This window comes from Rhinopithecus bieti, unplaced genomic scaffold (genome assembly GCF_001698545.2).
Source record: "Rhinopithecus bieti isolate Rb0 unplaced genomic scaffold, ASM169854v2 scaffold_44159, whole genome shotgun sequence".
Taxonomy (NCBI): domain Eukaryota; kingdom Metazoa; phylum Chordata; class Mammalia; order Primates; family Cercopithecidae; genus Rhinopithecus; species Rhinopithecus bieti.
Genome location: NW_016818573.1, coordinates 1,054,796 through 1,071,639, shown reverse-complemented (window position 1 = coordinate 1,071,639; position 16,844 = coordinate 1,054,796). Strand labels below are relative to the sequence as shown.

At 53.5% G+C, this 16,844-nt stretch overlaps 1 protein-coding gene across 5 annotated transcripts in view; it reads left to right on the top strand.

Annotated features, from left to right (window-relative positions):
* The window catches only part of SPTBN2 (spectrin beta, non-erythrocytic 2), a 44,564-nt gene that overhangs the window by 6,632 nt on the left and 21,088 nt on the right, over positions 1-16,844 (top strand). For 2 of the 5 annotated variants that reach the window (XM_017857220.1, XM_017857221.1), the window contains exons 2-13: positions 1,229-1,319; positions 1,407-1,585; positions 6,333-6,484; positions 6,913-7,086; positions 7,898-7,989; positions 8,134-8,214; positions 8,533-8,648; positions 12,185-12,297; positions 12,445-12,632; positions 14,475-14,592; positions 15,196-15,354; positions 15,676-15,978. In XM_017857220.1, coding sequence (XP_017712709.1) covers positions 1,429-1,585; positions 6,333-6,484; positions 6,913-7,086; positions 7,898-7,989; positions 8,134-8,214; positions 8,533-8,648; positions 12,185-12,297; positions 12,445-12,632; positions 14,475-14,592; positions 15,196-15,354; positions 15,676-15,978 — 1,653 coding nt within the window. In that variant the 5' untranslated portion in view covers positions 1,229-1,319; positions 1,407-1,428. Of the gene's footprint in view, positions 1-1,228; positions 1,320-1,406; positions 1,586-3,909; positions 4,190-6,332; positions 6,485-6,912; positions 7,087-7,897; positions 7,990-8,133; positions 8,215-8,532; positions 8,649-12,184; positions 12,298-12,444; positions 12,633-14,474; positions 14,593-15,195; positions 15,355-15,675; positions 15,979-16,844 lie in introns of those variants that run through there. The other 3 variants (XM_017857223.1, XM_017857222.1, XM_017857219.1) reach the window with 2 other exon arrangements.

Genomic DNA, 16,844 nt, shown 5'->3' with positions numbered 1-16,844 from the left:
TTATTTATTTATTTAGTTTTTGAGGTGGAGTCTCACTCTGTCTCCCCCAGGCTGGAGTGCAGTAGTGCAATCTCAGCTCACTGCAGCCTCTGCCTCCCAGGTTCAAGTGATTCTCCTGTCTCAGCCTCCCCAGTAGCTGGGACTACAGGCGTGTGCTACCATGCCCGGCTAATTTTGTATTTTCAGTAGAGGCGGGGTTTTACCATGTTGGCCAGGCTGGTCTCGAACTCCTGACCTCAGATGATCCACCCGCCTCGGCCTCCCAAAGTGCTAGGATTACAGGCGTGAGCCACTGCGCCTGGCCAACTTAATGTCTTTTGTGCGGCTTCCTTATCTATGAAATGGGGATGATAGTGGGCCCTCACCCCACGGGGAGTTATGGTGAGGTGATGCATGTCAGTGGCAGGGACGTGTCACAGCCGACATCTATTGAGTACTTACTAACATTCTCTGTAGCAAACCAAAGGAAACGAAGGGGAGAGAACCATACTGTGTCTTCCTTTGAACTCCTGGGCACTTGCCAAACAGCATTATCAATCTTCCTGGTATATCCATACTTGCCAAACAGCACATCAATCTTCCTGGTGTATCATAGCTTTTTCTTAGCTCAAGAGCAGAAACTGGGTCCTTTTTTTTTTTTTTTTTTTTTTAAGACAAGTGTCGCTCTCTTGTCTAGGCTGGAGTGCAGTGGTGCGCCCAGGTTCAAGCGATTCTCCTGCCTCAGCCTCCAGAGTAGCTGGGATTACAGGCGCCTGCCACTATGCCCAGCTAATTTTTTGTATTTTTAGTAGAGATGGGTTTTCACCATGTTGGTCAGGCTGGTCTTGAACTTCTGACCTCAGGTGATCCACTCACCTCAGCCTCCCAAAGTGCTGGGATTACAGGTGTGAGCCACCACACCCAATGAATCTGGGTCTTTTTATCTCAACTTGCTGACAGGGTAGAGGAGGCCATCTTGGGTTGATCACAGGCTCAGGACAGTTTGTGGAAGGAAAGAATGCCACTTTCTAGTCATTATTGCCCACGGGGCCCCATAGATGCTCCCTGCATTATCCTGGGCTGTACACTGCTGTCTGAAGCACTGAAGCCCATCACCCCTCTCCTTGCCCCCGAACCCATCCGTCTCTGGCCTGAAGCCGTTGGAGCTTTTCCTGACCACCGCGTTACTCTGAGCCGCTGCTGCCTTCCTGTTTCACTTTCTGCGCTTCTGATGTATTCCTGTCCCTAGGCTTCCCTGGTGGCTTCCCCTCTCCCGCTGGGGGCTGATTTCCACTGAGCAGCGAACCACAGCCTCTGGCCACAAGGAGAGCGGGGCACAGGTAGGGCAGGAAGACAGAAGGCCCTGGTGGTGAGTGGAGGGCTTAGTGGTCCCTCGACAACCCTCACTGGCCGCATTCTCCTTGCAGGAGCAGAAAGCCAGCCACCACCATGAGCAGCACTCTGTCACCCACAGACTTTGACAGCTTGGAGATCCAGGGCCAGTACAGCGACATCAACAACCGCTGGGACCTTCCTGACTCAGACTGGGACAATGACAGCAGCTCAGCCCGCCTCTTTGAGAGGTCTCGCATTAAGGCTCTGGCAGGTGAGGTCAGGGGAGGGTCGAGCTGGGGGGATGCTGGAGGAGGCTTTGTCAGCTTGTCATGAAGAGCCCTTTAAACTTTATGGGAAGACTGACTTTTCTTTCTAAGTGGGAGACCCAGAACACCCTATCAATTCCCTGGTCCCCAAATCCAGCCTGAAGAATAGCCTTCAGGCCATTCAGAACTTTCCCCAGCTCCTCCCACCAAGCATAGAGACGCTGCACTGGCTCCTGGGCTGGCTAAGCTGACTAAAACAGCTTCCCTCTCTGGCCTCAGCCCCCAGGGTCACGTCCCTTCATCCTTCGGCACTCTCACTCTTGCCACTCCCGTCTCCGCCCACCTCTCCCTTACCTGTCATGCCCTTGTTGTGTCTTCTTTGATTTCCACTGTCATTTCCCACACCTGTTCCCGGTCTATTATTTCCCCTCTGCTCCCTCCCCACCTGTTCCTTCCACCTGCCGCCTGTTACTCCCATTATCTCATCTGCCTGTTCCCTGAAGCAGGTTCCCTCCTCCTGCTGCTGCTGGTTTCAGCAGCTGCCCATTTTCCTGGGTGTGCTCTCTGCCTGCCTTGGCCCCTACCCTTCCCTATGGCCTGGGGCCTGGGCTCTCTGCTCTGAGCAGAAACTCGTCTGACGGCCTCCCTGTCTTCCGGGGGAGGAGTTGTCATGGCAACAAGAGTGCGGCTGCCACCTGACACCACCAGTGGCTGGCGTGGGGCTGACTCACCCACACACCCCAAGGCCACCCACCCCGTTTGGCTTCCTCCTCCATCCCACCCTTGTCATTGCCATTGACCTGCCAGCTGCCCAGCCCAGCCAAACCCAACCCAGTCTGAAAGGCCCCAGCTATTCTCACCAAGAGGTGATGCTCCCAGTGGGGGTGGGGTTGGCCCCTAGAAGAAGAGAGACTCCAAGGGGGAGGTTCCCAAACCTGGCCACATGTTTTACAGGATCACCCAGGGATGTTTTCTTTTTTTAACAAATACAGGTTTCCAAGCCCCTCCCTAGACGCAGAAAATTAGAATCTTGGTCCAGAACTCAGGGTTTTTCAAAAGCTCCCCAAGTGATTCTTTTGAGCCAGCTCAGCACCAGTCTGAGGACCCCCTTGTGGCAGCCATAGCTTCCTGGGACCCCCTCTCATTTTCTCCTGGGTTTCTCTGTCCTGCTGGTTGGGTCTTCAGGCCGGCTGTGAAACGCTCCTACCAGTGCGTCTATACATCAGAGAAGACAGAAGGTGTGGGTTATGGAGAATGTCATGTTTGGGGGAAATATTCCTGGCACTCTGGTTTTGGATTCATGTAGCCTCTAGAACTGTCATGATGTCTATGTGTGTACAACATGTGCCACCCACCATGTTGGCACACATGACAAGTGCCACCCAGTATTGTCACCATGCCTGTGTACATAGGACACATGCCTCCCAGGACTGTCACCATGTCTGGCTGCACATAACTCGGACCACCCAGGACTGTCACTGTGTCTGTGCACACATCTGTGCGACCTCGTGCTCTCATTGGGTGTTTATCTCCACCACTAAACTGGGCTTCCCTGAAGAGGCAGCTCTGCATGGGCTTTGCCTAGCACTATGTCTCCAGCCAGTAGGTGTCAAATAAACAATGAATGAAGACGGGGAAGGGCAAGTGTAGGCTGCACGTGGCAAACGCTGAAGCCGAGAGGAAGAGCGCCTGGTAGATGTGCCCAGCAGCAGGGTGTCTGGGGGCTGGGATGGCCTGGTGGAGGACGGCCCTAGTGGGCCGGAGGGCAGGGAAGGAGCTGGCACTGGAGGTGGTGGTAAACAGGTGGAAAGGTAGAAACAGTGCCCATTTCACAGACAAGGGAGTAAAAGAAAATACCTCGCACGGTGCCTGGCCTTTCCTCTTTGAGGATCTCCTCATTTCCGGATTTCTCTTTGTCTGTTTCTGAGCTGGGGCTCAAAGCCCACACATCCTGGAAAAGGACCTCCCAGAGTCACGCAGAGAGGGGTCGCCCTCGCTGTTCCTGCAAACCTTTGGGAAACAGGAGTTTGCACTGGGGGGCCCCTCTCGTGGATCTTGCGTATTCTTAGGTAACTTGGGGCCTGATGGGCGGGTCTCGAAGGTGCTGGCAGTGCCCTCCTCCGCCGCCCCGCAGGGCCTGGCCCTGCCCCCGCCAGCCACGCTCCGCCTCCTTCCCCTCCCCGACACTGTCTAACCTGTTTGTCTGGAGCCGCCTGTCCCCTCTCGCTGCAGCCAGGCGTGCCCCCACTCTCTGTCTCGGGAGCTCAGGACACCCCATAACTCTTTTTGCCACTCCTTGTAATTCCCACCATTCTTGAATCCCCCGACCCTGGAGTCCAGCCTGAGGTTCCACTGGGGAACAGAAACTGGCCCCCTGCCGGCGGGGAGCATGGACTCTGGGCCCTGGGCTCTGTAGCCAGCAGCTGGCAGCATGAATGGGAACGGAGTGAACAGGGTGCACAGGAACGGCCTGCACGAGGCCGGTGAGTTTTACTATGAGGCTGTGGAAGGGGCCCAGAACCCCGGGGGCCTCCTGCTCTCACCAGCTGCCTTCATCAACCCTGCTCAGTATGCCAGCGTGCTGGAAGGACGCTTCAAACAGCTGCAAGGTGAGGCCCAGGGGCCCCCTGTGGGGACGACTGCACCTGGGCCAGAGGGACCTGGGTGTGGGGAGAGTGGCCGGAGCTGAGGACCCAGCACGGGACACAGTGTGACTCCAGTGTTTGTGTTGGGAGACAACGTGATGCAGCTTAGAGGGCATAATTACAAGAGGCTGGAAAATACACAGATGTCAACAGAATGGGGAAAGGCTTGGACCCACTGGCAGGGACGGTGTATGATGGCATGGGTGGGTGTGACTGCCGGGCCTCGGGGTGCTGCATGGAGCAAAGGCAACCAGCCTTGGGGGGCGCGGGGGCGCCAGCACCCGGGAAGGCCCCAACAGTGCCTCTAAGGCGGATCTGGATCTGGCGGTGGAGCGCCAGCCAGGACAGTTAGGGGAGGAGTAAGGGTGAGCCAGGCCCTGGGACCAGGAGATTGTGTTTTCCACACTTCTGAGTGTGCGTCTGAATGTGTGCAAGGGGGCAGTGTGTGTGGAAGCAGAGGGAGTGTCTTGAAGGAGAGGATCTGTGCAAACAGGCCCAGGTAGATGTGTGCGCAGGTGTGTGTTCACTCTGGCACAAGTGCTTGGGTGTGTTTCTGGGAATCACTGTTGTGTGTGTGTGTGTGTAAGGATCTAGGGATGCTGTGGGCGTCTTGTGACATAACACTTGGTTTCTCGTGCTTGACTTCGCCCATTTTCCTCCTAGCTGACACTACTTCTGTGTCTTCTGCCTGTGTGCCAAAATGGTCTCACCCCAGGGTGCCCAGCAGCAGGGCAGTCCCCCTGGATCCAGTGATGGCCTGTGACCCAGGCTCCTCCTGGCTCAGATGGGGCCTGTAGACCTGCCGGGAGGCCCCAAGGCACCCTTGGTTTCACAGGTGCTGGAGAGCATGGGGCCATCCCATGTTGTTATTAGGACCCCAGGTTTTGTGCCGGTATAGTGGCTGAAAGTAAGAGACAGGGAGCGACGTGGGTGTGTTGCTGTGTCTTATGGGTGAGGTGCTTAGGAATGTGAGATTAAGGGATGAGTCTTTCTGGTGTCTGAGATGCTGGTGCTGAGACGGAAGCAAAAGTGACTCTTCAGACCCCAGCCACTTGGGTTGGGTCCTTGCACAGGGCTTCTCTGTGGGGAAGTGGCAGAACTCCTCATCACCAGAGCAGCTTCTGATGCTTTCACTTTGTCACTTAGAACATTCTTAATTTTTATTTTCCTGTGGAACCTAGTACTTATTTCCCCTCTTCAGTGGCTCCCCTCCTCTGTGAGCTGGGCAGCAGGGCATTGCCTAACTTTTTTTTGAGATTGGTGCCTAACTCTGCCTGGCTTTTTTTCCCCCATGTTTCCTGGCCTCACTGTTTTCCCAGTTGCCAACTCTCAACATCTTGTTCTTCTGAGCAATGGGGTGTTTATGTCCTGGAACTGGATCCCCTTGCAGCCTGTTGAACGTACCGTTCCCAACCCCCAAAACAGAGGAGCCTGCCTTTTCTTTTAAGTTATCCAAGGACAGTAAGCTGACTCAGGAGGCCTGCAGCCTCTATACCATCAAGTCCTAATGACCGCTTGGAAGAGCTGCTGCTATGATTTTAGCCCACACCCTCTCCTTTGTCCACAACCAAAAGAGAACAGCCATACCTCCCACCGGCCTGGGCAGCTCTTGCTCTCCTTCAGGTCAGATCACACCACTTTATAACAGCAGCTCACCAAGGAGCCATTTTGTGCCAGACACCAACTAGGTGTTTTATATACCTTATCTCATTTAATCAACACAATGACCTGTTGAAGTAGAAAGTGATGTTCCCATTTTACAGATGAGGACACTGGGGCTCTGATGGATGAAGTCACTTGACCAGTGTTCCACCACTTACACGACTGCCCCACCCCAGCCCCTCCCTGCATGTCCCACGGTTTCCGAGGTCTTCATCCTTTCTTCTCAAAGCCTGTTTTCTGTCTTTCGTCTTTCTTCTTTATCTTGCTTATGAGCTCATTCTAAGTTACGGGCTTTCCTCCTGGTCATCTTCCTTCCCTTCCTCCTCCTTGGAGGACCCCGCTTCCCATCTCTCAGGCTCCTCCATCCCCCACCCCTGCCAACTGGTGTTTAGAAGCAGCTATGCTGAACTCGAAGGACAGAAATAACCCCATGTTGCCACCGCAGATGAACGAGAAGCCGTACAGAAGAAAACCTTCACCAAGTGGGTAAACTCGCACCTGGCCCGGGTCACGTGCCGGGTGGGGGACCTGTACAGCGACCTCCGGGATGGACGCAACCTGCTGAGGCTCCTCGAGGTGCTCTCGGGAGAGATACTGGTGAGCTGTGGTCATGAAGGGAAGAGGGGGCCTCAGAAAAGTGTCCAAGGGGACCAGCTGGAGGAGCAGCCCTCAGAGAGAGTGACGGCACAGGGCGGGAAGCAGTGGCTCCCTCTGCTCAGAGGATGGGTTCATTTCGAGCGCCTTTGCCACTTGGATTACATAGGAGCATTGCTTCGTGGAGACAGGAACAGTGGCCCCATTGAAAACATTTCTTTTTCCACCTACTCTGGGTGCAATTAATTCTCTTGGGAATCTTAATCTGCCCAAGCCTCATCTGTAACCTCAGCTTTGGCTCCAGCCCTGGGGCTGTGCACGTGTTCCTGAGGTAGGTCATGGGAAAGGTGTGCAAAGCTGGGCCCTGGGAAGGCTGGGGAAGAAGGTGGAAGCCCACAGTCCCGTGCCATTTTGCCCCCGTCCCTCCACAGCCAAAGCCCACAAAGGGCCGCATGCGGATCCACTGCCTGGAGAACGTGGACAAGGCATTGCAGTTCCTCAAGGAGCAGAAAGTGCACTTGGAAAACATGGGCTCCCATGACATTGTGGATGGAAACCACCGACTGACCCTTGGGCTGGTCTGGACCATCATCCTTCGATTCCAGGTACCCCAGCACACTATCACACAGGGTGTGGTTCCTGCCCTGGTTCTGCACCACAGACCGTTCCTGCTGGCCCGTGACACAACAGACACAAAGACGGACGATCTAGAGCCTTATGTAGCAGTTGCCATTGCGGCGCTATCCAAGCACCAGATCAGTGGACTCCCCTCCTTCAACAGGGTAGAAACCAGCGTGGGTGAATGTCAAACCCCTGTGGCAAGTTCCCTGTGCGCTGGTCTGTGTATTGGTCATGTGCAGTAGGACCACAGGTTGGTCCACGAGGGACTGGAAGTTTTACAAACTGGTCCTTCACCACAAGGGGTTTGGGAACTTCTAGAGGGTCTGGTCACTGGCCCCAATCCCCTGCCATAAACTCTGCTGGAATAAACCCCAGTGGAACAGTCACCCTCCTGCTTCCCATGCCCCAGTGTCCTCATGTCATCACAGCATTCCTGATCACCCCCTTCCTTCCTGGGTTCTGTCGGCTTCACTTTGGAAAGCCAGCTTTTAGACACCTTGGAGAGCCAGTCTCAGAAAATATTCACTCTTCCGCCTGCAGTTCCCCACTTGGAGGGACCAGCACCTCCACTCAGGGACACATCCATTCTTCAGCATCCTACCCTAATCTGCTGCCTCAAACCCCTTACACCCAGTGTTCTGTGGTCCCTGGCCTAGGTTGAAAGGACCTCAGGCTATGCCTGTCCACCCCATTACCACAGTCTAAAGAGTAGTTTCCTGCCATTTATCTGAGCATCTCTGATAACACCAGGAGTTCCTGTCCAGGGAGTGAGGGCCCTGCTTGCTTCCTTCCTAGATCCAAGACATCAGTGTGGAGACAGAAGACAACAAGGAGAAGAAGTCAGCCAAGGATGCCCTGCTTCTGTGGTGCCAGATGAAGACTGCAGGGTGAGGATGCCCTGGGCATGTGGCACTGGAGGGTCAGTGACCCCCAGGCTGTGGTGGGCTCCAGGAACCATGAGCTGGTGACTGCCCTGGAATCACAGACCAGGGCTCAGCCCTACTCACCATTTTCCGAATCTCTGTTTATAGTTATCCCAACGTCAATGTACACAACTTCACCACCAGCTGGAGAGATGGACTAGCCTTCAACGCCATTGTGCATAAACACCGGTGAGAAGATGGGGTCAGCCAATGACCTGGGCTGCACATGTGGAGACAGAGATGAGATGAGCTGCATAGCACTCAGAAGGAAGGGATAGCACTCGGAGCAGAACCAGAACGTGGGGGTGCAGGACTGCACAGAGCGCTTGTGATGGGAAGCAGGGGAGGCAGTATGGGGAGGGGCTGTGAGCAGCAGTGTGGGTTTGGGATGCCTACTTCTGGACAAAATTGGGTCGGTGACTTAGGGATAAAGATTGGTGTGGGTTTCCTCTTCCTCTTTAAGATCTCACATGTTTCTGATCCCTTCTGTCTTTCCTCCCCACCCAGGCCAGACCTGCTGGATTTTGAGTCTCTGAAAAAGTGTAATGCACACTATAATCTGCAGAATGCATTCAATCTGGCTGAAAAGGAACTGGGACTTACCAAGCTGCTGGATCCCGAAGGTGGGGCCAGAGCTAGGTGAAAAAGAGGTGGTAGGGTGGAGACAGGAGGTGGACCAGTGGTTGCCAGGGGCCGCAGAGGGGGAAGACATGGAGTAACCACCAGCCGATACAGGGGCTTCTTTGGTGGGGGAAGAGAATGTTCTGGAATTAGAAAGTGGTGATAGTTACACAACCTTGTAAATATGCTGAAAACCACGTGGTAGCTCACACCCAGCACTTTGGGAGGCCAAGGCAGGAGGATCGCTTGAGCCCAGGAGTTTGATACCAGCCTGGGCAACATACTGAGACCCCATGACTACCCCTCCCCCTAAAAAATACATCTTTACACTGAAAACCACTCAATTATATACATTAAAAGGGTGAATTTTGTGGTATGAAAATCATTTCTCAGTTATTTTTTATTTATTTATTTTTTTGAGACGGAGTCTCGCTCTGTCACCCAGGCTGGAATGCAGTGGCCGGATCTCAGCTCACTGCAAGCTCCGCCTCCCGGGTTCACGCCATTCTCCTGCCTCAGCCTCCCGAGTAGCTGGGACTACAGGCGCCCGCCACCTCGCCCGGCTAGTTTTTTGTATTTTCAGTAGAGACGGGGTTTCACCGTGTTAGCTAGGATGGTCTCGATCTCCTGACCTCGTGATCCACCCGTCTCGGCCTCCCAAAGTGCTGGGATTACAGGCTTCAGCCACCGCGCTCAGCTCTCAGTTTTTTTTTTAACAAAAGACTGTAGGTCGGAAGAAGGGCAGCCCAGTGACAGAAAGAGCGCTGGGCCATGGGTTGTGTCCCAGGCAGAGCACACAGGAGCTCTGTGACGTACAGCCAGTGGCTGGCCTCTGTGGCTCAGTTTCCTCATGTCTTAAAAGAGAGAATTGGTCTGTTTAAGGGCTCTTCTAAAATTCTAGGATTCTAAATTAAGCTACATGTTGCTGGCCACGGTGGCACCTGCCTGTAGTGCTAGCTGCTAGGGAGGCTGAGGTGAGAGGATCACTTGAGCCCAAGAGTTCTAGGCTGCAGTGGGGTATGCTGATTGGGTATCCACATTAAGTTCAGCATTGGTGATCTCCTGGGATCAGGGGACCACCAGGTTACCTAAGAAGGACTGACCTAGCCCAGGTCAGAATGGAGCAGGTCAAAACTCCCACACTGATCAGTAGTGGGATCACACCTGTCAATAGCCACTGTACTCCAGCCTGGGCAACAGCGAGACCTGTCTTTATTAATTAATTTATTTATTTATTTATTTATTTATTTGAAACGGAGTCTCGCTCTGTCGCCCAGGCTGGAGTGCAGTGGCGGGATCTCAGCTCACTGCAAGCTCTGCCTCCCGGGTTTATGCTATTCTCCTGGCTCAGCCTCCCGAGTAGCTGGGACTATAGGCGCCCGCCACCTTGCCCGGCTAGTTTTTTGTATGTTTTTTAGTAGAGACGGGGTTTCACCATATTAACCAGGATGCTCTTGATCTCCTGACCTCGTGATCTGCCCGTCTCAGCCTCCCAAAGTGCTGGGATTACAGGCTTGAGCCACCGCGCCCGGCCTGTCTTTATTTTTTTAAAACAAATTTTTAAGAAAAAAAAATTAAGCTGCATGACCTTCCACTCTTACCCAGAACTGGCCTGTGGTCAGCTGACCTTGCTGATTGGTTCCTGTGGTTCTGGTCATAATGCTGACGAGATAGATGAGATCAGTAACAGCGATTGGGCTCTTTTTTTTTTTTTGAGACAGAGTCTCGCTCTGTTGCCCAGACTGGAGTGCAATGGCGCGATCTCAGCTCACTGTAACCTCCGCCTCCTGGGTTCGAGCAATTATCCTCCTCAGCCTCCCGAGTGGCTGGGATTACAGGCGTGTGCCACCAGGCCGGCTAGTTTTTGTATTTTTAGTAGAGACAGGGTTTCACCATGTTGGTCAGGCTGGTCTCTAACTCCTGACCTTGTGATCCGCCCACCTCGGCCTCCCAATGCACTGGGATAACAGGTGTGAGCCCCTGTACCCGACTGCGATTTTTCTCTTACTTGGTACCTGGTTCTGCGCTTGACATGCTTTAATCTTCACAATACCCCTTTGAAATCAGTACTGTTATCCTCAGTTTATGGAAGAGACGATGGGGGCCCATAATGGGTAAGCAACTTGCCCAAGTCCTCCGGCAGATGGGGCTGAGATTGGCATTCAGGCAGCTTGGCTCCAGAGCCTGTTTCCTCTGCTGCCCCTGGGAGAGTGGAGACCAATCTTGGTGCAGCCAGAACAGGGAGGAGAGAAGGGCCCAGTGACTCCCCTGCTGGAGGTGCTCCTAAAGTTCACTGGGTGGATGTTCGCTGGTCTTGGCCATTTTCTCCCTGTTTTCCATTCTACCTGTAGCCCTATCACCTGGACCCTTTTTCTCCAGAATGACAAGTGTCAGTGAGCTAGCAACAGACATAGGCTTCATGCAGTGCTCCTTGGAGAGCCTCTGGGCAGCATGGCTGTAATTCAGAACCCGGAAATAAAGCTAAGCATTCTGTAACTTTCCGAGATGACTTCAGTGGCTCCTGCCTGCCTGTGTGTTTCCAGAAATGGGCAAGAGGCTTCCAGTCTCATAGTCTTACCTTTAGGATAAAATCTGGCCTATTTAAGAGAACCCATAGATTTCAAGTTACAGTCAGCCTCGGTTGTGTGGTGAAAGCCAGTTCGGCTTGAAAGACACTCCCCTCCTTGGGCCCACAGCTGAGGTTTGGGACTGAGGTTAGAAACAGCGTGATCACACCTGGAGATGGTGCTGAGAGCTGGCCTCTGTCCCCACTGAGCTGCGGGGATCACAGGGCCTATCGCTCTGAGCATCTTAGGTTCAGGAGGCTTAGTTCATACCTTCTGTCCTGCTGCCCCTCAGTCCATTGACTTTTTTTTTTTTTTTTTTTTTTTGAGACAGAGTCTTGCTCTGTCCCCAGGCTGGAGTGCAGTGGCCGGATCTCAGCTCACTGCAAGCTCTGCCTCCCGGGTTCACGCCATTCTCCTGCCTCAGCCTCCCGAGTAGCTGGGACTACAGGCACCCGCCACCATGCCCGGCTAATTTTTTTGTATTTTTAGTAGAGATAGGGTTTCACTGTGTTAGCCAGGATGGTCTCAATCTCCTGACCTTGTGATCCGCCCACCTCGGCATCCCAAAGTGCTGGGATTACAGGCATGAGCCACCGCGCCTGGCCTCCATTGACTTCTTAAACATTGTTCCAGCCTAAAAGGCCATGATCCATCCCCACATAGCAATGCTGTTTCTTTTCTTGCTTTTCTTCCCCAAACAACTAATTTTGGTCTCCATGGGGAACTCTGGGTAAAAGCCTCCTTCTGGAGTTTGTGCTCTGCTTGGAGGGCCCTTCTTGTTTCCAGAAGAAGGGAAAAAAGGTGAGCTTTTGGTGCCCTTTTCATTTGAATGGCCAAGTTGTCATTTTGCTCTAAAAGGGGATGGAGAGATGTCAGCTTTGGAGGACTGGGCAGGCCCAGGGTTTGGGGTAGGTGATGCAAGTTGTGGATGTACTTCTGGGAGGCCTGACCCAAATGGTCCTCTCTTGCAGATGTGAATGTGGACCAGCCAGATGAGAAGTCGATCATTACCTATGTGGCTACTTACTACCATTACTTCTCCAAGATGAAGGCCCTGGCAGTGGAAGGCAAGAGAATTGGCAAGGTACTGTCCATGGGCAGTACCCATAAAGGCCAGAGGAGACCCGGCTGAGGGGTCTTACTCCCCCAGTGCAAGGGCAGGGTGGAGCTGCAGGACTGGGCCAGGGACCCTGTGGCTGGGACTGTCATGTCCCTGTCTTCTGCCTCCCAGGTGCTGGACCATGCCATGGAGGCAGAGCGCCTGGTGGAAAAGTACGAGTCCCTGGCCTCGGAGCTGCTGCAGTGGATCGAGCAAACGATTGTGACCCTCAATGACCGGCAGCTGGCCAACTCCCTGAGTGGGGTCCAGAACCAGCTGCAGTCCTTCAACTCCTACCGCACCGTGGAGAAGCCGCCCAAGTAGGTGTCCCTGGGGCCCCACCCTGCCCTGAGCTGTGCTCCCACGAGAGGAAGCCTAAATTAGCACAACCTTCAGGGAGGGAAATTTGGCAGTACATAAGTGCAGTAGAGATTTCCCACGCCAGAAGCATCCAAACAACGTAGTTGATACAAAATAATTTTTTTTAATGATTAGCCATTTTTAAAAATCATGCTGTGGGCAGGGCATGGTGGCTCATGCCTGTAATCCCAGCACTTTGGGAGGCCAAGGCGGATGGATCACCGAGACCAGTCTGGCCAACATGGTGAAACCCCATCTCTACTGAGGTCGGGAGTTGTGAGACCAGCCTGGCCAACATGGTGAAACCCTGTCTGTACTAAAGATACAAAAAAATTAGCTGGGGATAGTGGCACATGCCTGTAATCCCAGCTACTCAGGAGGCTGAGGCAGGAGAACCACCTGAACCTGGGAGGCAAAGGTTGCAGTGAGCTGAGATCATGCTGTTGTACTCCAGGCTGGGTGACAGAGCAAGACTCCATCTCAAAAAACAAACAAAAAAACATGCTGTGGAAATGATTGCTATGGTGTGTTGAGTCAGTGCAATCCATCAGATAAGATTACTGATCAGGGTGTCATGGCAACCCAATCCCAGCATAAGATAGAGGGGACTGGACCTGACAGGCAGGTCATAACCGGCAACGTGGGTGTGGCTGGTAACGTGAGAATTGCAGAGGTTCTTATCATTTCAATATTTTAGCAATTAACTGTTCCAAGTATGTGATTGCTCTTAGGCAATTCTGTTCAGTACCTGCCAAAACGTCTGTGTTTATGCTGTCATGGAGTTCTTTTGGAATTAATATATATCAGCTCTGAAACTAATATTAGTCCAGAAAACAACTGTTTCTATACATTCCAGGGAATGATTTAAGGTGTACCCTTTAACCTAGGAAGTCGTCTTCTGGGCATTAAACAAAGATGTAGCTTCAAGGATGTTCATCAACACAACCACTATAAAAGAAAAATAAGTCACGGGTCAGCCACTGAAAATGACATTAAAGAAATGCATTTATTGACATGGAAAAATGTTCATGAAAAATAAGCAGGGAAATAGGTTATAAAAGAATTATTTCGGGCCGGGCACGGCGGCTCACGCCTGTAATCCCAGCACTTTGGGAGGCCGAGGCGGGCGGATCACAAGGTCAGGAGATCGAGACCATGGTGAAACCCCGTCGCTATTAAAAATACAAAAAATTAGCTGGGCGCGGTGGCGGGCGTCTGTAGTCCCAGCTACTCAGGAGGCTGAGGCAGGAGAATGGCGTGAACCCAGGAGGCGGAGCTTGCAGTGAGCCGAGATCGTGCCACTGCACTCCAGCCTGGGGACAGAGTGAGACTCCATCTCAAAAAAAAAAAAAAAAAAATTATTTCAGCTGGGCACAGTGGCTCACGTCTGTAATCCCAGCACTTTGGGAGGCTGAGGTGGGTGGATCACTTGAGGTCAGGAATTTGAAACCCCGACTCTACTAAAAATACATAAATTAGCCAGGTGTGGTAGTGCACGCGCCTGTAATCCCAGCTACTCAGGAGGCTGAGGCAAGAGAATGGCTTGAACCCAGGAGGCAGAGGTTGCAGTGAGCCCAGATTGTGCCACTGCACTCCAGCCTGGGTGACAAAGCAAGACTCTGTCTCAAAATAAAATAAAATGATGTTCTTTTGGTTCGCCAGTATTTTCTGGTTTCCACGTAAAGAGCTTGTATTACTTTTGTAAGAAGAAAAGCAACAGAGGACAGCCATTTTGAAGACGAAAGAGTCCTTGTGACCCTCATGGGCTTTAATTCTGACCCCAACCCGGCCTCCTGCCTCAGGTTTACCGAGAAAGGCAACTTGGAAGTGCTGCTCTTCACCATCCAGAGCAAGCTTCGGGCCAACAACCAGAAGGTCTACACGCCCCGCGAGGGCCGGCTCATCTCGGACATCAACAAGGTCTGTGGCTGCCCACAGGCCACCCACCCTCAGGGTAGCGCCTGGCCCAGATGCCTTGCACACATCCCCAAACCCGGGGCCATCTCAACCTTCACCAAACTCTACTATCTGCTGCCCCAACTTGAAACTCGAGCACTCCGCTCAGCTGCCCACACTGTGCCAGATGTGATTCTCCCGTCCTCTCAGGCACATGGCTCCCTGCTCCTTTGTCTGACTCTCCATACGAGGTCACGTAAGGAAATTATGCCCCAAGTCCCTCAGCTTATTCCACCTGTCCCCAACTCACTATCCCTTCCTTTTATTTTTTTCACGATGTTGTAAGATGACTAAAAGTAAAAATAAGGTTTGCACACAGTCCTGCCAACACAAAGGAATCAGATGGTTTCCACTGTTCCCGCTCCCTTCAGTCCTTTTCCAGAAGCTTCTACATAGCGTCACAGACTCCCAGTGCTTCCCTGTTTCCTGTTTCCACACCCAGGCGTCTCACCCACTGCATTCCACGGATCCACTAGACCGAGCTTCCATGGGACTTACCATGTGCCTCCAGCCCCCCTGAGCCCCCCCCGCCCTGTCCCTTCCACTGACTCTGTCCCCACCCCACAGGCTTGGGAGCGGCTGGAGAAGGCAGAGCACGAGCGTGAGCTGGCCCTGCGCACCGAGCTCATCCGCCAGGAGAAGCTGGAGCAGCTGGCCGCCCGCTTCGACCGCAAGGCTGCTATGCGGGAGACCTGGCTCAGCGAGAACCAGCGCCTCGTGTCCCAGGTAGGACTAGAGGCTCCTAGGATGCTTAGGCTGGTCAGAACTGGGAGAGAGACGGGTGGATAAGAAGCCCCGTGGGTTGGAGAGACAATGAAACACGAAATCCGTAACCTGGGTAAAAAGGCCTAGAGGTCCGGGAGCAAGGGGCCAGAGGCTGGGACAGAAGAGAGTGCTGGTGAAACAGGACGGGGGTGGGATAGAGCGGGAACTTAGAGCCACCACATGGAGCTGGGATCTTGCAGCCCAAGTGCTCTGCAGGACAGAGGAGCCGGCAGAGGCACTGTCCCTTGGTCCCCACACCTCCTCTCCCTGCCCCCGACACAGGACAACTTTGGGCTGGAGCTGGCAGCTGTCGAGGCAGCAGTACGGAAGCACGAAGCCATTGAGACGGACATCGTGGCCTACAGCGGCCGGGTGCAGGCGGTGGACGCCGTGGCTGCAGAGCTGGCCGCCGAGCGCTACCACGACATCAAGCGTATCGCCGCTCGGCAGCACAACGTGGCACGGCTCTGGGACTTCTTGAGGCAGATGGTGGCCGCCCGGCGGGAGCGGCTCCTCCTCAACCTGGAGCTGCAGAAGGTGTTCCAGGACCTGCTCTACCTCATGGACTGGATGGAAGAGATGAAGGTATCAGTGAGGCGTGCTGGGTGGGGTACAGGTGATCAAGAGTTGAGGGGGCCCCACAGTGGGTGCGTTTGCCTGTCTGCTCGGCCAGTCTCCGTGGAGTGTGAACCAGCACAGGGCCCTGACCCCAGTGGCAGTGAACAAAGTAAACAGGGCACTGTCCACACGGGGTTCATGTTCTAGATGGAGGAGGCTGATGACAAAACTCACAGACCTTTCCATAAACAAAAGAGCAGGGGCCATAAAACCACTGATGAATCTGGAACAGGGCGGCGTGAGGGGCTGGTCAGATAAGGCCTCTGAGAAAATGCCATTTAAGCCGAGACCAAAATAGTGCCAAGAACCAGCACAGAGAGCTCTCAGGAGAGAACGTTCCAGGCAGAAGGAAGAGCCGGCACAGGCCCTCAGCCTGGACCAGCATGGTGTGTTCAGGATCAGAAGGAAGGCCGGTGGGCTGTGAGCATGAGGAGTGGGGGCCGTGGACTGAGATTTGGGAGGGCACAGCCAGCCCATTAGGGCCTTACAGGCCTGGTCAGGGAGTTTAGATTTTATTCAAAGTAACATGGATCCTTTAAAGTGATTTGAAGGGGCCGGGCACGGTGCTCACGCCTGCAATCCCAGCTCTTTGGGAGGCCAAGGTGGGCAGATCACTTGAGGTCAGGAGTTCAAGACCAGCCTGGCCAACATGGTGAAACCCCATCTCTATAAAAATGCAGAAATTAGGCCGGGCGCGGTGGCTCAAGCCTGTAATCCCAGCACTTTGGGAGGCCGAGGCGGGAGGATCACGAGGTCAGGAGATCGAGACCCTCCTGGCTAACCCGGTGAAACCCCGTCTCTACTAAAAATACAAAAAAAAAAAAACTAGCCGG